Source organism: Zootoca vivipara, chromosome 6, assembly GCF_963506605.1.
Source record: "Zootoca vivipara chromosome 6, rZooViv1.1, whole genome shotgun sequence".
NCBI lineage: Eukaryota > Metazoa > Chordata > Lepidosauria > Squamata > Lacertidae > Zootoca > Zootoca vivipara.
Window position 1 is genome coordinate 11,395,274 of NC_083281.1, and position 24,428 is coordinate 11,419,701.

The 24,428-nt window shown below is 48.8% G+C and overlaps 1 protein-coding gene across 1 annotated transcript in view; it reads left to right on the forward strand.

Moving 5' to 3' along the window:
* Positions 1 to 24,428, forward strand: part of GRIN3B (glutamate ionotropic receptor NMDA type subunit 3B) — a 51,317-nt gene that overhangs the window by 18,771 nt on the left and 8,118 nt on the right. The window contains exons 3-7 of the mRNA XM_060275235.1: positions 13,762 to 14,357; positions 15,676 to 15,958; positions 18,739 to 19,500; positions 19,914 to 20,059; positions 21,807 to 21,922. Coding sequence (XP_060131218.1) covers positions 13,762 to 14,357; positions 15,676 to 15,958; positions 18,739 to 19,500; positions 19,914 to 20,059; positions 21,807 to 21,922 — 1,903 coding nt within the window. The remainder of the gene's footprint in view (positions 1 to 13,761; positions 14,358 to 15,675; positions 15,959 to 18,738; positions 19,501 to 19,913; positions 20,060 to 21,806; positions 21,923 to 24,428) is intronic.

A 24,428-nucleotide genomic window follows, 5' to 3' on the forward strand; every position in this document is an offset into this window, starting at 1 on the left:
TGCAAAGATCCCTCCAGCACCACCACCCCCTTTTCCCAGAGTTGTCAGCCTTTTTTTAGGGAGCTGACACCACGCTTACACATTATCTCTGCTTGGGGGGGGGGGGGGAACAGGAAACATAAACTTTTTTATTAACAATTCTCGTTTTTATTAACAAGCTCGTTTATTAACAAAGCACTTATATACACGACGCCACCACATTGACCGGCTTCCCCCGCGGACTGAAGGGCGCATTGCGGCGAACGGGTGCCACAAAGTAGCAAGGGTTGCTAGGGCAATCAGCTGCTGAGGTGAACCTTAGGTGAAAGGGAATCCTTACTGTGGGCACCCTTTCCCTGGCGCTTGACTCCCCTGTGCGTGGCCTTGAGGTATAAACTATTTTCCTGCTCCTCAGGTTTAGTTTTGCCTCCTCTCTTCAGTCACCACCTTTTCGAGTTCAGATACGTTGCTGGAATAATGAGGAACATCCGTTTTTAACACAACATTTAAGAAAGCTTTATTTAACCAGAGGACATGTAAAATTCTTTATGGTTTCATTCGTACAAATGCTTAGATCATATTCTTAGTTACATATAACTCAGGCTAGATAATATAGTTCTGGTAAACTTCTCAAAACACTCTACTATCCACTACCACCCACACGATCCCGCTCCCCAAACCCTCTCAACTCTATCAACTGAATTAACTGCTCCCCATCCCTTTTAAACTCGTGGCAGTCCCGCCCCTCAGTCCCGCCCCTCCTGCTGCCTTCCCCCGGGGGCTGCGGAAGGACCCCGCGCCCGGCATGCCCTGCCCCTCACCCAGCGCCCTCCCGTTCACCCCACTGGCTCTGCACCGGAGGCCTGTTGGTGGGGCGGCCAGTGACCTTCCCTCCCTGCCCCTGTCTCTGTCTGCCTGTCTCCCTCGCTCTGTCCCTCCATGGGCATGGCAAGCAGGGGGAGACCGAGCCCCTGCTCACCTTGGCAGCGGCTGCTTCGCCACCGCTGCCCGGGCACCCATCATGGAGGCGGCCATGATCCACCTCCTCACTCAGGCCTGGCCTCGCCAGCAGTGTGTTTGCGCGGCGGGGGGGCGCAGCCGTGCTGGGTCCGACGGGCCGCTTCTCTCCCCGCTGCAGCCCAGCCCAGGCAGGAGGGCAAGAGGAACGCGGCTGACAATGTTCAGCGCCCCTTCTGTGTGGGATGCAAAGGGTTAAGTGCAGTCAAGTCACAACAATCCCTAGATAGTCCACTTGGAGGACTGAGGAGGAGGATATGACTAAACGTAGTTTCCTCTTCCTTCACATGCAAATGAGTTGAGGAAGTGGCAGATAAATCCTGAAGGAAACAGCCATTTTCTCTCTCTTGGACCAGACCTCTTGGACTACACACATCTTAGTGAGTCTCTCCCTCAAGGCCTCCAGCCTAGAGAGAGAGATGAGATGGAGTCTCACTTCTTATAAGTGAACTTCACAATGTATATATTACCTTTTAACTAAGCAAGTCTACCTCTTGAGTGTGCTGTACCTCGAGATGCTTGTAAGTAAACATCTTTTATACTTTTAAGAGCATTGTGTTGTGTCTTTTCTTTTAAGAGGGAAAAAGGGGAAATACCAGGAAAATACACTTTATTTTAGTGGCTTAAATCAAGCCTGCGCAAACGTTCTTCTGCTGTGTATTTTGCAAAAGGGGAATGTTTTTACTCTGCTAAAGTTTTGTGCTTGCTAGCGCAAGCGGGGATAGGATATATTAAACAATATCTCCTCATCCACATTCCTGAACATTCCCACAAAGGGTTATTGCGGCCCAGAGTTGCGTATTTTGTGTATTTTTGAAGGATTGATTTGGATTGTGATTTTGAGCTGTGTAGGATTTTTCCAGTTAGAGTTTCCTGGTTGAGCACATGGTCTCTTTGTTCTGCAGTGTGCTTGGGGGATTAACTACCCCTCCCCTCCCTCAGAGTTTGCAGCACTGAGATAGCTCAGAGGTAGTGAAGATATTTTTGAGATTTTTGAGATTTTGATTTTGATTTTTGAAAGATTTTAAATTTTGGAAATTTTGGAAATTTTTGAAGTTTTAAGATGGCAAGCTCCAGTTTTGGTAGTGAGGCAAGACCAAGTCTTATGCTGCTTGATGACAATAATTTTGTGCAATGGAAGCAGCGCATTTTAGTTTATCTTGCTGCTAGGCGTGTTCTGCAGGCCATTAAGGAAGAAAAGCCTACAGGAACCGATGCAGAAGCTTTAGCCAAGATAGAAGCTTGGAGTATTAAAAATGATGAAGCCAAGCACATAATTTTGAGCAGTTTGAGGAATGAGCATCTATCGATGATAAATTTTGAAGATGATGCATCTAAGATCCTAGAGGACATTGAACGCATTTATGCACAATCTACAGAGAGTTCCTATAGATATTTGTTGGATAAGTTACTCAAGTTGAAGATGAATTCTAGAGAAGAGTTTACAGAGCATTTTAAGAATTTTTCTGAGATTGTTCAAAGAATTGCCTTTACTCCCAGAGCCTTTGATGATGTGACTAAAGTAACGTTTATGCTTGCATCATTGGGACCTACGTTTGCTCCTTTTAAAAGTATAATGGATCACACAAAGGATTTAACTTTTAATGAGCTTATCAACCATTTAAGAGAGGAATGCAGAGATAGCCTTGATTCTCAAGAAAGGAATCCAAGGAGGAAGGATAGCAGCTATGCATCCAAGCATTTTGGAAAGTCCAGAGAGACATCTAGAGAAATAATTTGTTTTAGATGCAATGGGAAAAACCACATAGCAAGGAACTGCAAGGGTTCAAATGGGGATGAAGTTGAATCCCACCCCTCAAAACCACAAGGCATTAAGAAGGGGAGTCGTGAGCAAACCATGTTGATGCAGGAGAGGAGTCTAGCTGTCCAGAATCGTGAAAATAAGCGCAATAAGTGGATTCTTGACAGTGGAGCGAGTTCTCATTTCTGTTATAAAAAGGAGTATTTTAATGAGATTAATAATGATGAATCCTCTGAAATTGAGATTGCTGATGGCAACATTGTAAAGGCATTTGGTGCAGGAACTGTGAACTTGCAATTCAACGTAGATTATGAGACAATTAATACAAAAGTGACTGAAGTTAAGTTTGCACCAAAACTCAATTGCAACTTACTGAGTGTTTCCAGTTTGGACAGGAAAGGATTTAAAATTACATTTGAAAAAGGGCAATGTATTGTGACTAAGCATGATGAAGTTTGTGCTCAGGGCACACTAAAGGACGGTGTATATGAGCTTAATATTTCAGAGAACCAGCGGAACCAGTCGACAAGGATGGCCCAACCAAGCAAAAGGGATCAAGCAAGTCTGGAACCAACAAGTGAGGAGTTTGTATTTTATCCTCTTGAACCAATACAAAGCACTAATCCACCTTCTAGTGTCGTAGCACCCCCTATAGGTGACACCCGAGAAGACGCGGAGGTTCAGGCCCCTGGCAGCACCAGAGACGAAGAGGATGAGGAGCAGCTGTATGGGGATATGCCACTGCTGGAGGAGGATGAGGAAGCTGATGCGGTCGAAAGACCAGAGGTCAGACACTCATCCAGAACCAACAGAGGTGTTCCACCATTACGGCTGTCCTACCTTTCAAGGTCGGCGTCTCCACAGGAACCTTCCAAATGGGAAGAGATAGAGAGGATGCCACCGGATGAAGCCAGTCTCTGGAGGAAAGCTGCTCGGGAGGAGATAGATGCACTTCATCGGAACAGGACCTGGACACTCACAGAACTACCTCCTGGTAAGGAAGCAATTGGAAGTAAATGGGTGTTCAAAGTTAAAAAGGGTTCAGAAGGGGAGGTGCAACGCTACAAAGCTAGGCTTGTGGCACAAGGTTTTTCCCAGAAGTATGGTGAGGATTACGATCAAGTGTTTGCACCGACAGTTCGATACAGCAGTGTCAGACTACTTTTAAGTATTGCAGCATCTAAGCAAATGTCGGTTTACCATATTGACATTGCGACAGCCTTTCTTCATGGCGAAATTTCTGAGCAGATTTATATGAAGCAGCCCAAAGGTTTCATTAAACCAAATGAGGCACATCTAGTGTGCAAGCTGCAGAAGGGACTTTATGGTTTGAAGCAAGCAGCGAGGGCTTGGAACCAGAAACTTCATGAGATGCTGGTGCAGCTTGGGTACAAGCAAGGGACTGCTGATAAGTGCTTGTACACCAAACAAAGGGATGGACAGTTTTCGTACATTTTAGCCTTTGTTGACGACCTTTTAATTTCTACGTCAAATGAGAAGGACTATAAAGACATAGTCAAACACCTCAACAGGGAAGTAGAGGTCAAGGAACTTGGAAAAGTGAAATACTACTTGGGAATTCAAGTTGAGAGAGAAGAGGATGGATCGTTCTTACTCAGCCAAAGGCAAAAGATAACTGAACTGATTGAAAGCATGCAGATGCAGGACGCACACCCAGTTGCGACACCGATGGCCACAGACTTCTTGAAGAATCAACAAGGTTCGAAGCTGCTGCCAAACAACACGCAATACAGGTCAGCGATCGGCAAACTTTTGTATTTGGTTACCACATGCAGACCTGACCTGGCAAGTGCAGTGGGGATCCTAAGTAGGAAAGTAAGTTGTCCCACTGAGCATGATTGGGCTGGTGTTAAGAGGGTTGTTCGTTATCTAAAGGGAACCATGGACTGTAAATTAAAACTGCCAGCCGTCAGAGACCCTAAACTGCTTGGGTATACTGACGCGGATTGGGCTGGGGATAATAAGGATTATAAGTCCACCAGTGGTTATGTTTTTATGTATGGGGACGGAGCTATTGCATGGGGAAGTTATAAACAGAAATGTATAGTTTTATCGTCCTCAGAATCCCAATACATTGCGGCTTCGGAAGCTTGCAGAGAGATCGCCTGGCTGGATCAACTCCTGAAGGACTTTGGCGTGCCAAGGAAGGGACCTGTCAGCTTGATGGAGGACAATCAGAGCAGTATGAAGCTGACACAAAGTGAAAAGTTCCTTGCACGCACCAAACACATTGGGGTCAGGTACCACTACATACGCCAGGTGATCGAGGATGGACTTGTTGAAATGTGTTACTGCAACACTGACCAGATGACTGCAGATGTCCTAACAAAGCCCCTGCCAAAAGAGAAGTTCCAGGATCTTCGTGGCAAGCTGGGACTCTTGGGTGGTTGATTAAAGTTGTTTATGTATGTTTTTGTGTATGTTGTGAATTGCCTGAGAAGGGGTTTGTGGGATGCAAAGGGTTAAGTGCAGTCAAGTCACAACAATCCCTAGATAGTCCACTTGGAGGACTGAGGAGGAGGATATGACTAAACGTAGTTTCCTCTTCCTTCACATGCAAATGAGTTGAGGAAGTGGCAGATAAATCCTGAAGGAAACAGCCATTTTCTCTCTCTTGGACCAGACCTCTTGGACTACACACATCTTAGTGAGTCTCTCCCTCAAGGCCTCCAGCCTAGAGAGAGAGATGAGATGGAGTCTCACTTCTTATAAGTGAACTTCACAATGTATATATTACCTTTTAACTAAGCAAGTCTACCTCTTGAGTGTGCTGTACCTCGAGATGCTTGTAAGTAAACATCTTTTATACTTTTAAGAGCATTGTGTTGTGTCTTTTCTTTTAAGAGGGAAAAAGGGGAAATACCAGGAAAATACACTTTATTTTAGTGGCTTAAATCAAGCCTGCGCAAACGTTCTTCTGCTGTGTATTTTGCAAAAGGGGAATGTTTTTACTCTGCTAAAGTTTTGTGCTTGCTAGCGCAAGCGGGGATAGGATATATTAAACAATATCTCCTCATCCACATTCCTGAACATTCCCACATTCTGCGCCCCTGTTGGGCGAGCGCCGTGGCACAATGCACCACTCAGCCTAGCCCTAAAGACGAGCCTGCTTCCAACATATGCAAAAACTTAATAAAACATTAAAAAAACTTTCCTATCCAGGGCTGCCTTCAGATGTCTCCAGAAGGTTGTCCAGTTACGTATCTCCTTGGCTCAAGGGTCGCATAACTCTACACCCGCCAATATTTCTCCGATGAAAATAGGGATGTCCTTAGGAAAAGTGGGACATTCCGGGATCAAATCAGAAACCGGGGTGGCTTCTGTAAATCCGGGACTGTCCATGGAAAATAGGCACACTGGGAGAGTCTGCAGGTCAGTTTAGACCATGGGTGTCAAACACAAGGCCCGGGGGCCAAATCCGGCCCGCCAGACCTCGTCATGTGGCCCGCCGAGCACCCCAGCCAGCGGGACCCAGCAGCGGGACCTTGCTGCTGAAGCACCGCGCCGACAAAGCGCCGACAAACAGCTGGGGCCGGGGGGGTCGGGTCCCTTCGCGCTCCTTTCTGGCCCTGAATCAAGGCGACGACCCCCCCTTCCCTTTATTCCTCTCTCTCGTTCTTATTCTTTCTTTCCCTCTCCTTCCTTCCTTCTTTATCTCTGTCTTCTCTCCCTCTTTCTTTCTTTTTCTTTCCTTCTTTATTCCTTCTTTCCTACTCTTCTTTCTCTCACCTCTTTCCTTCCTCTTTCCCTCCTGCTCCCTCTTTTCTTCCTTCCTTCCTTCCTTTCTTCCTTCCGTCCTTCCCATCTTTCTTCCTCTCCCTCATTCTTATTCTTTCTTTCCCTCTACTTCCTTCCTTCTTTCTCCCTTTCCCTCTTCTCTCCCTCTTTCTTTTTCTTTCCTTATTTATTCCCTTCCTTATTTCCTACTCTTCTTTCTCTCCCCTCTTTCCTCCCTCCCTCCCTCCCTCCCACTCCCTCTTTTCTTCCTTCCTTCCTTCCTCCCTTCCTTCCTTCCTCCCTCCCCTCCCCTCCCCTCCCTCTCCCTCTCCTCAGAAACATAGGATGCTGCTTTATACTTCTGGCCCTTTAACCCTGGAACCAGGAGAGCAGCTCCAGTGAGTCAACCTCAGCCAGTCCCTTTGGTGAAGGGTGGTGGCTCACTGGCAGAACATCTGTCCTGCATGCAGAAGGACCCCAGCATCTCCAGGTACTAGTAGCTCTGCAAAGGTCCTGCATGAAACCCTAGCGAGCCTCCACCACCCAGTGCAGTTACCAAAAATCATTTTTCAATAAATTGTACAATAATTGTACATTTGAATATCTACTTGCCATTATTCTGTCTATGTTTCTGCTTTCAGAGCTAGTTATTACTTACATTATTACAAAAAACAGTAATAATTGAATGCAGTGACAATAATTTATGATAATAAAGAGTGGACACATAGTCCTACAGATACAACCGGCCCTTTGAGGGTGACCAAACTGCTGATGCGGCCCCCCGATGAATTTGAGTTTGACACCCCTGGTTTAGACCATTGAATCTCCCTTACAAATCACTGCTATTTTGTCCAGTTCCCTTTTCTCAGGAGTAAACCCTCCACAAATCTGGAGCGGAGTCCCTAAGGTGGTTGGAAGGCGCCTTGCACGTCTCCTCCTAGCAACTCCTGAAGCCAAGCAGGTGGCCAGCATCTTGCTCTGCTTTCCTTTGGACCGCAAGGCCAAGGGGGTTGGGGAGTCTTGTCTCCTGGGCAGCCCAGGACCCCCAGACACATTGCCCAGGCTTGCACCCCAGGGAGGTCACTTGGGTGATGTTCACGCTGCAGTTTGACTTCACCCCCAGAGGCGCACTCCATTGTCTCTCTCGAGACAGATGAATGCCAACACAACAACACCCACCTTTGGAACTCACTGCCTCTTGACATCAGGCAGGCGGTATCTTTGCTTTACTTTTTCTGGCGCCTTAGTTTAGGGCAGACTAAGCCTATCCATGTATGGAGAATGTTTGCAAGTGTTTTCATTCTGGTTTTTAAGCTTGTTGTGGGTTTAAATTATTATTTTTTAATGTTTTGAACTGTTGTTTTAAAATTTTGTGGGGGGGGAGGGTTGGCTGATGATTTCTTTTTGTAAACTGCTTTGAGGGGTTATTTTACACAATCGAGCTATATATAAATTTATAAAACAAAATGAATTTACAAGAGATGAAGAAACACCCCTGTTCAGAAGAGGGATTGCGTCAATATTTCCTGCCGCATGCAAGAGACGAAGGAACACCTCTATTTTAAAAGAGTAATCCTCCGGGAGGTGGAAGAATGCCTCTGTTTAGAACGTGGTTTCCCAAATTTTGGGCCCCAGCTGTTGTTGGACTACAACTCCCATCATCCCTAGCTAGCAGGTATGATGGGAGTTGTAGTCCAAAAACAGCCGGCGACCCAAATTTGGGAAAACCCTGATTTAGAAGAGGCATTCTCTCTTAAGAGAGGACAGAGCACTTTTTCAACCAGGCCTCTGCAGACTGAATGAGCTGTTTACATCAAACAGAATTAGGATCGATCTCCTGCTTGGTCACTATTTTGTTCCAGTTGCCGATTGCAGGGGGCTAATGGTTTCAACTGTGACCTTTTCATTTTGTGCGTGTGGCTCTGTGGAACTCCCTGCCTCTTGAGAGCAAGCAGGCACCATAGAAACCCGACATTAATCCCTAGGCTCTTTTCAGATCAATTTGCTTAGCTAGCAACCAATATTTCACATGTGATGATGGACTTCATAGGACGTGGTTACCGTTTCCAATTCCCTCACCCACCCACCCCAAATTTCCTGCATCACCCACTAACACGGGCACAGTTTCTTTAGTGTATTTCATTGTGTTTATCAATCGCTTCCCATTAAAGCATCCCAAAGTGATAAACACTTTTTTTAAAAAAAGAAAAACAGTAATGAAATCGTCAATAAGTGTGGTTCAAGGCGCTCTGTGGAGACGACCTTGACGTGATCATACCAGCTCTGGGCTGGAGATTCTTCTTTCTGAGCATTGCTCCTCTTCCACCCCCAGTGTTCAAGAACGCATGTGAGCATGAGGGAAGGCGTCCTGAACCAACCGTGCGTTCTCTCACGCCTCGTGCTGGAATCGTGCTTTGTTTTTATTTATTTTTAGGGGAATGGCTGTAGCTTGGCGTTCTGGCTTAGTATTAGGCAACTCAATTGCTCCAGTTTGAAAAATCAGAATGATGAGGTCCGGAACCTTGACTTGGTGTGTAAAAGAAGGGTTGTGAGCCGCTGGCACAGAGCACATGCCAATCTTGTAGAACGTCCCAGAGCAACATGGGGCTCAGGTGGGGTGAGGAGATGATACCCAAAGGGCTGTGGCTCAGTTCCAGAGCACTTGCTTGGCATGCAGAAGTTTCAACCCCAGTGGCAACTTCAGGTAGGGCTGGGGGATTCCCCTAATTCTGAAACCCTGGAGGGCTGTTGCATACTCTCCAAAATTTCTCCAGTGAAAATAGGGACATCCTATTCAACATAACGCAGGTGGCGCTGTGGGTTAAACCACAGAGCCTAGGGCTTGCCGATCAGAAGGTTGGCGGTTCAAATCCCCGCGACAGGGTGAGCTCACATTGCTTGGTCCCAGCTCCTGCCAACCTAGCAGTTCGAAAGCGCATCAAAAGTGCAAGTAGATAAACAGGTACCGCTCCGGTGGGAAGGTAAACGCCATTTCCGTGCGCTGCTCTGGTTCGCCAGAAGCGGCATAGTCATGCTGGCCACATGATCCAGAAGCTGTACGCCAGCTCCCTTGGCCAATAAAGTGAGATGAGCACCGCAACCCCAGAGTCGTCCGCGACTGGACCTAATGGTCAGGGGTTCCTTTATCTTTACCTCTACAGTCGTACCTCGGGTTACAAACACCTCGGGTTACGAACATCTCGTGTTATGAACTCCGCAAACCCAGAAGTATTTTCGCTGTGTGTGTGTTCTACGCATGGGCAGAAGTGGCGTGCACGGTTTGCGCATGTGCAAAGCGAGAAAATCACGGAAATTGTGCTTTGCGCATGTGCAAAATGGCCCTTCGGGTTACGACCATTTCGGGTTACGAACTGCGTCCCGGAACGGATCATGTTTGTAACCCGAGGTACCACTCTATTCCATCATAACAACAACAACAACAACAACAACTTTCTTATTTACAGTACATTGTGTCCAGCTGGCTGGGTTGGCCCACCCACTTTGGGTGGCTTCCAACATATATAAAAACACAATAAAACATTAAACATTAAAAAACTTCCCTATCCGGGGCTGTTGTCAGATGTCTTCTAAAGGTTGTATAGTGACTTATCTCCTTGGCTCGGGGGCTGCATAACTCCAGACCCACCAACATTTCTCCTATGAAAATAGGGGCATCCAATGGGAAAACAGGACGTTCCGGGATCAAATCAGAAACCGGGATGGCTTCTGTAAGTCTTGGACTTTTCAGGGAAAATAGGGACACTTGTAGGATCTGCGTAGATCAGTGGTTCTCAAAGGATGTGGCAGGATGACTCTTGCGGTCCCTTCTAACTCTACAATTCAATGATTCTGTGTTCCTTTGTAGCTGCATTGTTTTATACTGGGGGTAGGCAACCTAAGGCCTGGGGTCTGGATGCGGCCCAATTGCCTTCTCAATCCGGCCCGTGGACGGTCCAGGAATCAGTGTGTTTTTACATGAGTAGATTGTGTCCTTTTATTTAAAATGCATCTCTGGGTTATTTGTGGGGCATAGGAATTCGTTCTTTTTTTTTCTTTTTCAAAATATAGTCCGGCCCCCCAACATGGTCTGAGTGACAGTGGACCGGCCCATGGCTGAAAAAAGGTTGCTGACCCCTGTTTTATACTTTCTGGATGCCCATGATTATATGACAAATTAGCGGTGTTCTGTGTTATAAATCAAGTACTGCTAGGAGCTGTTGTTGTGTTTTTTGTTTGTTTGTTTTTGTTTACCAAAGTAGCAATTTTTTATTCCCAAAGTGTCGCCCAGAGAAAAGAAGTTTGAGGACTGCTGGTGGAGAGAATACTGAGCTAGATGAGGAAGATTCATAGAATCATAGAGTTGGAAGGTACCAGGAGGGGTCATCTAGTCCAACCCCCCTGCAATGCAGGGATATTTTGCCCTATGTGGGCCTTGAACCCACGACCCTGAGATTTAGAGTCTCTAGATGGGCTTGATCCAGAAGGGATCTTCAGAATAAAGAGCCATCTGGTCCAGAAACCTTTTGCCCACATTCGTGATTCTGAAAGGCACCCCTCCTTTTCCGAGGAGAGGAGGGGGATTTCAAACATCCCACCCTCACAAAAGTCCACATCTCTTTTCTATCTCTGGCACAGGTGCGCTTAAACTCTGCTGACCTCTAGTGGCCGCCTGCCTTTTTGCTCTGCTTCCAACTGGGGGCTCACCTATTTATTATTATTATTATTAGCCACTCATCTGACTGGGTTGTCCCAGCCACCAAAGGAGAATGGCAGCTGAAATTGATAGAACATGTAGAACTGGCAAGTTTGACGTGCAAAATTGGAGATAAGAAAGAGACCGATTTTTAAAGATGATAGGAAAATGCCTGCAGAATACTTAAGAACTCAGTGTAAAATATGTTAAAACGCAAATAGGATTTGAGTGAGAACAGCAGTGGGGGTGAACTTTCCGTTTTTCTTTTGTGACAAGGGCAAGGTCTATAGTAACTATAATAAGGTAAAGGGGTCCCTGACCATTAGGTCCAGTCGTGACCGACTCTGGGGTTGCGGCGCTCATCTCGCATTATTGGCCGAGGGAGCCGGCGTACAGCTTCCAGGTCATGTGGCCAGCATGACTAAGCCGCTTCTGGCAAACCAGAGCAGCACACGGAAACGCCATTTACCTTCCCACTGTAGCAGTACCTATTTATCTACTTGCATTTTGATGTGCTTTTGAACTGCTAGGTTGGCAGGAGCTGGGTGCTGGGACCAAGCAACGGGAGCTCACCCCGTCACAGGGATTCAAACCGCCGACCTTCTGATCAGCAAGCCCTAGGCTCAGTGGTTTAGCCCACAGCGCCACCTGGGTCCCTATAGTAACTATAATATGCAGCATAAATTGAAATTCTGGGGGAACCCTGGAGGGAGAGAGGGGAAGTCACAGGTGGAATAATTGATTGCTAAACTTGAAATGATGTTGAATTGTTGAATTGTGTGTGTGTAATAAAAACCTTTGAGATAGCTGTAGAATAGCCAGCCTCATATAACCAACATGCTTAAGTCTAATTAACGCATGATGGAGTTAGTATTTATTCATTTATTAGATTTTTTTTACCACCCTTATTATAAGATCTCAGGGCGGTTCACGGAACAAAATACAGGATAAAAACAAGTAAATAATTGAAACGAAACAGCAAAACAATAACCCCCCTCTTCCTGTAGACACATTAAAAAGGCTGTAGAATATTAATCAGCCTGTAGAATATTAATCAGGTTGTACAATTTTAATCACTATTTTATTTTTTTTAAGTGTCCCATGCTGGGTTGCCAGAACAGAACTGAACAGGCTTAGGATCATCCAGTCGAAGTCCCCCCTCTCTGGTCCAGGATGAACAGATTATGCCTGTATATCTTTGACTGTCCCGGGATTGGGGATTTGCAGCTGGCCAAACAGGAACCAGCCAGCTGAGTTGGAGATCCACTGAATCCTAAGCTAGATCCCTGCAGATCTTGCTATAGAATTGCCCCTTAAGTGGGAGCTGGGATTTTGGGTTCGTTTTTTTTAATGCATTTTGCTTTTTTAAAATCTCATGATTTTCTGTTGCGAACCACCCCGAGATCTATGGATGAAAGGCAGTATACAAATTTAATACATAATAAATAATAACAATACAGTCATACCTCGGTTTAAGTACGCTTCGGTTTGAGTTCTTTCAGTTTAAGTACTCCTCGGACCCGTCTGGAACGGATTAATCCACTCTCCATTACTTTCAATGGGAAAGTTTGCTTCAGGTTAAGTACAGACTTCCGGAGCCAATTGTGTACTTAAACCAAGGTACCACTGTAAAGCCAAATTCCTTACTGGTGCCGTGAGACAAATACCACCCTCTACTGCGTTGTTGCCGGTGCAATCCCAACAGCAGATTTAAATTTTAAATAAACAATTCAACAACATTTCAAATTTAGCAATCAATCATTCCACCTGTGACTTCCCCTCCCTCCCTCCATGGTTCCCTCAAAATTTCAATTTATGCTGCATGTCATAGTAACTCTAGACCAGGGGTCAGCAAACCTTTTCAGCAGGGGGCCGGTCCACTGTCCCTCAGACCTTGTGGGGGGCCAGACTATATTTTGAAGGGAAAAAAGGAGAATGAATTCCTGTGCCCCACAAATAACCCAGAGATGCATTTTAAATAAAAGCACACATTCTACTCATGTAAAAACACACTGATTCCTGGACCGTCCGCAGGCCGGATTGAGAAGGTGATTGGGCCGGATCCGGCCCCCGGGCCTTAGTTTGCCTACCCACACTCTAGACCAGGCATCCCCAAACTTCGGCCCTCCAGATGTTTTGGCCTACAACTCCCATGATCCCTAGCTAAGAGGACCAGTGGTCAGGGATGATGGGAATTGTAGTCCAAAACATCTGGAGGGCCGAAGTTTGGGGATGCCTGCTCTAGACCTTCACCTAATCTCACTATACAAACAAAAAGTTCACCCCCACTGCTGTTCTCACTCAAATCCTATTTGCATTCTAACATTTTTACACTGAGCTTTTAAGTATTCTGCAAACACTTTCCAATCTCCTTTAAAACCGGTTTCTTTCTGATCTCTCATTTTCCACGTCAAAACTTGCCAGTTCTCCATATTCCAGCTGCCATTCTTCTTTGGTCAGTACCACCTCCTCGTGCTATTTTTGTGCCCGTAATATTTGTGTTGCCTTGGTTGCGTAAAGAAATCAACGAATAACTCTCTTCCCCGCGCACCCTTCCTTGTTTCTCATCCAGAACCCCTTCCACCTTCACATGGACCGGAGCAACGACTTCGAGACGCTCCTGGAGCTGCTGGCTAACATATTCCGCTCCAACAAATGGCACGAGGTCACCCTGGTGCTGTGCCGGGCGTGGGACGTCCCTGCCTTTGTGGACCTGTGGAGCAGCTACGCCGAGCTGGAGAGGACGGCTGTGGTGGACCTGAGCTTCCTCGAGGAGACGGAGGCCGCCCGCCTCCTGCGACGCCACTTGGAGGAGTACAGGGAACTTCCGGGCCCCGCTGTGCTCTTTGGCTGCGACGCCCGTCACTCCCAGCTGGTCTTCCGGACAGCCAGGGACCTAGGGGTGCTCCAGGAGTTCCACTGGGTGCTGGGGCAGCCCCAGAATGTGGACGAGCTCCAGACGGAAGGGCTGCCCCTGGGCCTCTTAGCCTATGGGGAGGTGGACAGGCCATCCCTGGAGAAGTTCGTCCACGATGCAGTGGAGCTGGTTTCGAGGGCCATCTCGAAGGCCGTTTACGTCCGCCCGGACCTCGCCCTCATCCAGAGCATGGTGAACTGCAACGACAAGCACACCGTCGCCTCCGAGTCCTCGGGACGCTACCTCTCCCAGTGAGTAAGCCAGGGGTCCCGGAAATTTGTGATAGCTAGGGGGAAGCCAAAAAAAACATTTTAGAAGACCTGAAAGCAATATCTGTGGCCAGTGCGAGTTCCCGTTCTCAGCAGACTGAGAAGGGGCACTCATCCAGAGGTGGAACAGGCAGAAGAGAAGATTAAGGGGCGATATGATAGCCATGTTCAAATACAGTGATGCCTCGCAAGATGAAATTAATTCGTTCCGCGAGTCACTTCATCTTGCAATAATTTCATCTTGCTGCGGCAAAAAAAAAAAGTCTTTCGAAGCACGGCCATAGAAAACTTCGTCTTGCGAGTCACCGAAAACATCGCAAAACGCTTTCGTCTTGCGAGTTTTTCATTGCGCAAGGCATTCGTCTTGCGAGGTACCGCTGTATATAAAAGGATGTCATATAGAGGAGGGAGAAAGGTTGTTTTCTGCTGCTCCAGAGAAGCGGACACGGAGCAATGGATTCAAACTACAAGAAAGAAGATTCCACCTAAACATTAGGAAGAACTTCCTGACAGTCAGAGCTGTTCGGCAGTGGAATTTGCTACCAAGGAGTGTGGTGGAGTCTCCTCCTTTGGAGGTCTTTAAGCAGAGGCTTGACAGGTGTATGTCAGGAATGCTTTGATGGTGTTTCCTGCTTGGCAGGGGGTTGCACTGGGTGGCCCTTGTGGTCTCTTCCAACTCTATGATTCTAGGTGATTGAGCTTCACCTCTGCATGGGTTGCATGATGCCTGACATAGAGGCAAGCCCAAAACAGGGACCTGTCAAGAGATGTGATAGGCTAAGAATGGGGACTCTTCCAGAGATGCAACAGGCAGGCTCTTCTGTGGGCAGGTGATTCCATTTCTTCTTTGCAGGCACCGGGTGATCTGGCCTGGCAAGCCCTGGCTCCTATAGAGTTGCCTGTGAGAACTGTATCCCTGCAGTGGGAGAGAAATACTGATCCAATTATGCCCAGAATAGAGATGGAGTCACGGAGGCTGAGTGGTAGGAAGCAGGCCCAGATCCGCAGGCTCCTTTGGAAACCTGGGTGCTCCTCATCAGGCGCATATCACACCAGTCCTGAAGGGTTCGCACTCACGGCCTGTTTACCCCTGTGGCAGTTTTAAGGCTCTGCTACTTCCACAAGCTAACATCCAGCTATTGCAGCACGACCAACCGGGAATGTCATATTCCTGCTCCCCTTTCTCTCTCTTGTGGCAGGTAGTTCCGCAAGCTTACATATACAACCAGTGCAGCGTACCCTACCAGGAACCCAGCCTCCTGCTTTCCGCTTCCTTCCTCCCTCTTTCTCTCGGTTCCAGGTTTTTAGCCAACACGTCCTTCCGCGGCCAGACAGGGGAGATCTTCGTGCACAACACGTCCCGCGTCCACACAGATCGCCACTACAAAGTCTGGAGCCTCCTGAGGGACTCTGTGGGGCAGCCCACGTGGGTGACGGTGGGGACCTGGAAAGGGGGCGAGATGGAGCTGGAGGAGGGGACATGGCCCCAGCACCTGCAGCGCAGGAAGCAAGCAGAGGGTTTTTGCCGCATGAAACTGCGTGTGGTGACCTTGGTAGAGCACCCTTTCGTCTTCACGAGAGAGGTGCGTACGAACCAAAAAAGCGCCTGCATTTATTCAAAAGCTGCTGCTTCTTCTTTTTTAAAGGACTCTTGTTTACGTCAGGGGTAAGAGGTGTGGGTCAATGTGTGTAAGGGGGAGGGATTACAGAGAAACCCCCCCCCCTCATCAGTAGCAGCCCGTCTCCAAGCAGTCATGAAAGCGCGGGGTCTGAAGGGGTGAGTCAGGAGACGGAGAAGGAGTGCCAGGGCTCTGGCAGCATTGGAGAGCCCCTGCTCCACAGGCAGGAAGAGAGAGAGGCGGGAAGGGTGGACAGGCAGAAGGCAGACCGTAGACCCTTCCCCCCGACACCGGTATTGAGGAGGAGGAGGAGAAAGGGGAGGAGATTCACTGTCCCGAGGCTTTTATGTTGGTCAAAGTCGCGAAAAGGGTCAGTGCCGGATTCTGATTCGGAATGAGAAGACATGAAACCAGCAGCTCGCTACACTGTAAATAATGTGCACTAATAAAGACTTTTGAAAGACAAGCATGTGGAAAGTCGTTACTCGGGAGTAGTCGTAACAACCCTGACAATGTGCATAACAGCCAGTCATTGTGCAACATTCCTCACAGCCTCTTATGCACCTTATGCACAACGGCTGGGAAATGTACCAAAAGAAAAAAAAAGAGAAAAAAGCAGTCAAGATACACATGCTCCCCAAGGCCTGCTGGCAATTGTCTACATTGACCAGGAAATGTGCAAAATCCCCTCTCCGTGGACAGGTTATGTGCACATTCTCTAGGAAGGCTGGTCAATATGCAGAATGACTGGCTGTTAACACACATTAACCACTCACAGGGAGAGGGTGGCCATCCAGGTCAGACTCAGAGGAGCTCCACTTTCTTAAATTGGTCATGCCCATTGATTTCAGCGGGCCTACTCTGAGTACGACACAACCCATGAGGATGGGGAGACAGGGCCATCATTTTAAGCCAAACTTCCTTGCTGAGCTAGGGCAGGCGTTTTCAACCAGTGTGCCGTGGCACCCTGGGGTGCCTTGAATGATGATCAGGGGTGCAGCGGGCAACACTGTCCCTCTTCCCTTCCCCCCAAAAGCTTGCACAGCTGTTTGTTGCAGCAGCCCTGGCTACAAGCTCTGCAGGCAAATGAATGGTGCTTCTGGGGCTGGCCAGGGGGATGCTGGGTGCCAGGAGCTTAGGCAGCCTTGGAGTAAGCAAGCAGGTGAGGGAGCCCAGCCAGCCAGTTGGGAATGGACAGACAAGTGGGAGGCTGGGCAGCCAGGCAGGCAGGCACTATGGTAGCCTTTCTTGTGCTTGCTGTGTGCAAGGCCTGCCTGGGAGCTGAGTGCCCAGTAGTGCTGAAGGGGAGCTTTTCTGCCATGCAGGCCTGGCAGCGCCCACTGCTGCTCCCAAGGTAAGGTGCTGGCTTCATGTTCAACTTTGGCTGTGGGCATCCTCTTCCCAGGCCCCTGTGGGGCAGTGTGAGGAGGCACCTCTCTTTGGGGTGGGGTCAGCTCAGACCAGGAGCAGCAGCCGTGGCTGCCCAGAGGACTCCCAAGGAGAGGGCAGAGGGGAGGAGGCTGAGGGAACCCTCCACAAGGAAGGGTGTTCAAAAAAGGATAAGAGGCTTCCACCTCTGCAGGCAAGGGGGGAACATATCTGGGCTCCTGAGGCCCACAAGGGTGCTGCAGGAAGAAGGTCAAGGGAGCCGTAGACTCAAAAAGGTTGAAGACCTCTGTCCTAGGGATAAGGAACACCCTGCAGCTTACCTTCCAAGTCCCGGACTGCAGAATCTGGGACCGGCAGCCGTGTGACACCGGAGGTTGTGTCGACGTAACTTCCGGTGTCGCTTTGCCCTTCTATGGGCACCAAAAATGGCCGCCGCCGGCTTCGAAAGTCGCTTGTACGCATGTCAGGAAGTGCACCGACGCAACTTCCGGTGTCGCTCCGCCCATCTATGGGCACAAAAAATGGCTGACACCGGAAGTCGCGTCTATGCACTTCCGGACATGCATAGATGCGACTTTTGAAGCTGGCGGCGGCCATTTTTGGTGCCCATAGAAGGGCAAATCGGAAAGAAAAAAATGGCCGCCGGCAGGAGAAAATAACGGTGAAAAACGGGAGACGAAGTAATACGGGGGACCACCGGGAAAAGGTAAGTAAAAACGGGGTTTTCCCAGGGAAAACGGGGTACTTGGCAGCTATGCCCTGCAGTGAAGAGGTTCCACTAGTTAACGGCACAGGGTCGAAAGCTGAAGGAGTAACTGAGCTTAGTGAGCAGGGGGAGGCAGTTGCAGAGAGAAGTCCAGAATCCGAGACAGAAGCTGAAGCAGGAGAGGAGGGAGGCCAGGAGGCAGAGATGGTGAAGAGTCACGGGGGGGGGTCTCCCCCCTCCTCCTGCAACAAGCTCCCCTCCTGCTTGTCTCCCAGGACCAGGAGGGGCATGAAAAGTGCAGAGGAGAGGTTGGCTGCATGCAGATGCAGTCTCCAATTGCTTGGAAAAAAAACCCCTGGAGAGGAGGGGATTTAGATGGCTATGGGTGACTTTCAGTCTTGGCAATTGATCCATGGGGCAAGACCTAGTGGGAGTGAACTGCTGTGCTCATCAGGCCTGACACTCCGGCAAATCTGTGCAGATTGTGTTTTTGCTGGTAAAGAGTTAACTCCAACTTGCACAGTGTGATTTATTGCTGGCTGGCTCCTGACATCTAGGAGAGAGAGAGAGAGAGAGAGAGAGAGAGAGAGAGAGAGAGAGAGAGAGAGAGAGAGAGAGAGAGAGAGAGACTAATCTGTGGTTTATGCAGGTGGATGAAGAAGGCAACTGTCCTGCTGGCCAGCTGTGCCTGGACCCCCGAACCAACGACTCTGCCGTGCTGGACACCCTCTTTGACGAGCTCAACTCCGAGAACGGCTCGGTCCCCGCCGAGTACCGGAAATGCTGCTACGGCTACTGCATTGACCTCCTGGAGAAGTTGGCCGAGGACCTCCCCTTTGACTTTGACCTCTACATCGTGGGGGACGGGAAGTACGGGGCCTGGAAGAACGGCCGCTGGACAGGGCTGGTGGGGGACCTCCTGAGCGGGACGGCCCACATGGCAGTGACGTCCTTCAGCATCAACTCGGCCCGCAGCCAAGTGATTGACTTCACCAGCCCCTTCTTCTCCACCAGCCTGGGCATCCTGGTGAGGATCCGGGACACGGCGTCTCCCATCGGGGCCTTCATGTGGCCGCTGCATTGGACGATGTGGGTGGGCATCTTTGTGGCTCTCCACTTGACCGCCCTGTTCCTCACCCTCTACGAGTGGAAGAGCCCCTACGGGATGACCCCCCACGGGCGCAACCGCATGAAGATCTTCTCCTACTCCTCGGCGCTCAACCTCTGCTACGCCATCCTCTTTGGGCGAACCGTCTCCAGCAAGACTCCCAAGTGTTGGACCGGGCGCTTCCTGATGAACCTCTGGGCCATCTTCTGCCTCTTGGTCCTTTCCAGCTACACCGCCAACCTGGCCGCCGTGATGGTGGGAGAGAAGACCTTCGAGGAGCTGTCTGGGATTCACGACCCCAAGGTCAGTGCAGGGTTTGGCAACCTCTGAGTGCTGCCATCTGCTGGCCTTGCATGGCACTGCCTGCTGCACAGCGCCACCTAGAGGCCCTTTCAGGCACTGCCTGCTGCACATCGCCACCTAGTGGCCCTTTCACGGCACTGCCTGCTGCATAGCTCCACCTAATGGCTCTTGCACGGCACAACATCACCTGCACAGCGCCACCTACTGGCCCTTGCCGTTTATACAACTAATGCCGCAGTCCGGCTGTTGTTGCTCCCAGACCACAACCTCAGATTTGGGAGGGACCCCAAGGGTCATCTAGCCCAACCCCCGTGCAATACAGGAATCTCAAATTAAGATTTTAAGTTTGCTTGCTTCTATTACGTAAAAACAAACAAACCCACCATGTGGTCCCTGTTTTGCTTTTTGGGCAGCTGCACCATCCGTCACAAGGATTCCGATTTGGGACTGTCTGGGAGAGCAGCGCGGAGGAATATATCAAGAAGAGTTTCCCAGACATGCATGAATACATGCGGCGGCTGAGTGTCCCTACGACCCCTGCGGGCATCAAAATGCTCAAGTGAGTTGGGGGTGGAGTAGGTGGGAAAACTCGGTTCAGTTTGCATTTGAAGGGAGACCGACCAAATCAGCACTCTCCCCCCCCCCCAAAGAAATATGGAAGCCGAAACAAACCCATCTTTTGAAATTGTGCTTCCAGTACAGCCAGGAGAGGTACCGTTGGAAAGGTAAGATAGATACATGAGCGTAGCCCCCCTTCTGTAATCAAGTACATAAATAAAAATACTTAACTAAAAGCAGAAATTGTAGAAGGGCTTTGAGAGGTTTTTCTGAGCACTTGGGGTCAAAAGAAAGTAATTAGATAGATAGAGTGTATGGGGTGTTAGGGGAGGGGTAATAATGGGCCGCGGGTGGCGCTGTGGTCTAAACCACAGAGCCTCTTGGGCTTGCCGATCAGAAGGTCGGTGGTTCGAATACCCACGACAGGGTGAGCTCCCGTTGTTCGGTCCCAGCTCCTGCCAACCTAGAAGTTCGAAAGCACATCAAAGTGCAAGTAGATAAAGGTACCGCTCTGGGGGGGGGGAGGTAAATGGCGTTTCCATGCGCTGCTCTGGTTTCGTCAGAAGCAGCTCAGTCATGCTGGCCACGTGATTGGGAAAAACTTTCTGCGGACAAAATGTCGGCTCCCTCGGTCTGTAAAGCGAGATGAGCGCCGCAACCCCAGAGTCGTTCGCAACTGGACTTAACTGTCAGGGGTCCTTTACCTTTTAATAATAATAATAATAATAATAATAATAATAATAATAATAAGACAAGACCAAGTGTGGGTCCAGGACTCAAGAAGGCGGCCATCTACTGATGCCAGGCAGGTGCCTTTGCTGTCCTCTTTTCGGCGCCTGCTAAAAACATGCCTGTTTAAAGAGGACTTTCTGCACATGCTGTGGAGGGAAGTGAGGGGCAGGTGGGGCTTGTCCACCTGGGAAGGGAGCCCATCTAGGAGAAGGAAAACTCTGACCCTACACTTCCACTGCCTTGCGGGATATCTTCAGAAGAACAGGCTCAGCAGTAAACCCTCCACAAATCTGGAGCGGAGTCCCTAAGGCGGTTGGACAGTGCCTTGTTTGCCTCCTTCCGGCAACTCTTGCAGCCAAGCAGTAGGCCAACATCTTGCTCTGCTTTCCTTCGAACCCCATCAGGAAGGCCGAGAGTGGGGTCTTGTCGCCTGGGCAGCCCAGGACTACCAGACACACTGCCCGGGTTTGCACCCCAGGCAGGTCACTGCAGCAGTTTGATTTCACACCTGGAGGCGCAGTCCCTTGTCTCTCAAGACTGATGGATGCCAACCATATATACTACTGTTTGTGTATCTGCTCTTTGCAATACATTAGACCTGAGCTATGCAACAACTCAGGTTTAGCAAAGGTCATGGCTTGCTGACCTGCCAAAGTTCTGCAGCGAAAGAATGGCTGCTTTGGCGAAGCTGGAGCAACAGAGGCCATGGTTTGGCTCAGCGCCGTTTGCCATCCTTTGTTTGGTGCTTGGCTCAGTTCTCCAAGGAGCTGGAAGCATAGAATTGTAAAGTTGGAAGGGCACCCAAGGGTCATCTAGATCAACCCCCTGAAATGGAGGTCAGTTGATCTGCAACAGAACTGGGTTTTATGGTTCGAGGGCAATTCAGACTGGGCAATTCATACCTCAAATTTATGGCGTCTGCTTGCAAGACCTTAGACTGGAGCTGCTCAGCGCTTCAGGCTTAGCTCTGTCTACCTGTTTTAATTAACTCAGGATTTTGGGTCTCTCCTCATCAGGACCAACCCTCCGAAGCTGAATGCCTTCATCATGGACAAATCTCTGCTGGATTACGAGGTGTCCATCGACTCCGACTGCAAGCTCCTCACCGTCGGGAAGCCCTTTGCGATCGAAGGTTTGGGGGAAAATGTCAAAGGACTTTATTTCATGGCTCCCCGAGCCCTGCTCATTTAGCGAGGAATCGTAGCGGAAGGGTTTTGAGATAGAGAGGAGAGGGGGGGTGGAAGAGGGGGCGATCGCAGTCCCAATCTTGCTGTAATGAAACTGGGTCACCTCAATCAATCTTTTAAGTGGGGCTGTTAAATATTAAAGTGCGGAAGATGAGAGATGCCTCTCCGGGGGTCAACTATTTTCCTGGGGGGAGGCGGGAAGATGCAGCGGCACAGTCGGGTCCTTTGGAGACTGTGGACTTCACAGTCTCACCCCCCCCCCCCACACACACACACAAGCTGTCCTTTAGGGGAAAGGTCCCCCCTTGAGGGCCATGTGCTCTTCTGAGTGACCTTCTGGGGGAAGCATGCCCTATCGGGAATGTGGCGTTAAGTTTGAAAAAAGGTTCGTAAGAACATTAGGAGAGCCCGCAGGGTCAGACCAATGGTTTGTCTACTCCAGCATTATGGGAAACGGAGAAGCAAGACTGTGGAGACGCATAGAATCATAAAATGGTAGAGTTGGAAGGGACCCCCAGGGGTCCTCTAGTCCACCCCCCTGCAATACAGGAATCTCAGCTAACGCATCCCCAACAGGTGGTCACCCAACCTCTGCTTAAAAGCCTCCAGTGAAGGGGATCCCCTCAAACTTTCCCACTCCGTGGTGCTGTGAGTTGAACTGAACCTTAATAGGTTCTAGAGTAGGTTGCCTCTATGTCTGCGAATTTCAAGGAGTCTTCTCTGAGTAGAACTCACATTCGGTTTTGGTTTTTTGTGTTTGAGTGGAGTGTTTGTGCCTAGCACCTCTTTGTGCCTAGCATTTGGGGGGGGGGTTCTACTGAGCCATTCCCTGCAACTGAAGCTCCCTGCTCCTCCATGAAAATCTGTTTTATTTTTTATTTCTTACTTCCTCCCCACTCCTTCCCACACTCTTAATAATCTGTTTTCCCATCCCTCTACCCCAGGAGCAGCCAGGGGTCTTCAGGGGGTGGCCTTACAAACTTTGCTGCGACTCCTCTTTGGGTTTATGGGGTGCGGAGGTGGCGGAGGGGTGGGGGTGCAGAGCACCCAATACCCTCTAACGCTTTTGCTTCTTCTTGACATCCCAAATTATTTCCAGGCCGCCCTCACTGGAGCATCATCTGAAATGCTTTTTGATCTCCCCGTTTCTCATTAGCTCTTCGGCAAACTGGGGAGCCGAGCGGAATACAAATGAACCCATTATTTCTCTCCCCCCCCCCCGGCACCACACTTGCTTCCCACTCCCCAATAATTGATCCAGTCTCATCTGCCAGATTTATATTTTTTGGGAGAGGAGGGGGGTTTTTTTGCCGGGGAGGGGCGGGGAGAGGAGATTCTTTATTTCATTTTATAACATATATCAAACAGAGAGAACAGGTGAAAATTGAAAGATGAAAACAATAGAATAGAGTGTAGTTGCAGAGGGGTTCAAATATCAAAATCTAAGTTGAGAATATAAATGTTATCAGATTATCTATTCGCAAGGTTCGTGATGTGGGCTGCCGTGAAAATGATGCTTTCTATGGGATAAAAAGGAGTGCCAAATTGCATTAAAAGCGCCAGGAGGTTCCAGCCCTTGTCAAAATCTCAAATTATGCATAATTTTCTCCCTATTCCATAGTGAGTGGTACCAAGTGGCCTGTGTAAGATTTGAGAGGTGTTTTCCATTGAGCGGCAACGACTGTCAAGAGGAGACTGATTGTTTTGATGATATATCTACATTGGTATCGCCCAAAATATTCTGTGACTTTTGAACAGCAAACAAGAGCTTCTTTAGTAATGTTTAGTGTTTCTGCCAAGATTAAACTCCAGAAATCTTTTGTACATTCCACCCTAAATGAGAGTTGACTCCAAGGTGAAGTGATTGACAGGTCAGAGAATCTCCCCCTCCCTGAAGAAACCAAAGCTGCAATTCTTCTTCCCCAACTGTAGACTGTTTATAACATTAGTGCCTCATTTTGAATATGAATGATCTGTAGAAAGAACTGAAAGCAGAGACGCTGTATGTACTTTTGCAACCCCCCAAAAAACTTTAAATAAAAACATTCCTGCTTGGCAGGGGGTTGGACTGGATGGCCATTGTGGTCTCTTCCAACTCTATGATTCTATGATTCTTATTAAAGATTTCCTTGGCTTACCTAAGTGCATACAGTGTCTCCGCTTTCAGTTCATAGAGTTCTTTCTACAGATCAGTTACATGAAAGGTGCAAAGTTGCATCAGCAACAATAGGAAGGTTGAGTAGATTTGTTTTGTCCATATCGACTTATTTATCCACCCACCCACCAGGATATGGTGAATAAAACTGCCAGTAGCGTAACGCCATTTATATCCATCTGCGGTCAGACTACACTTGTAGAATCATAGAATGGTAGAGTTGGAAGGGGATCCCCCAGGGTCATCTAGTCCAACCCCCTGCAATGCAGGAATCCTGCCCACAACTGTTGCTGGTG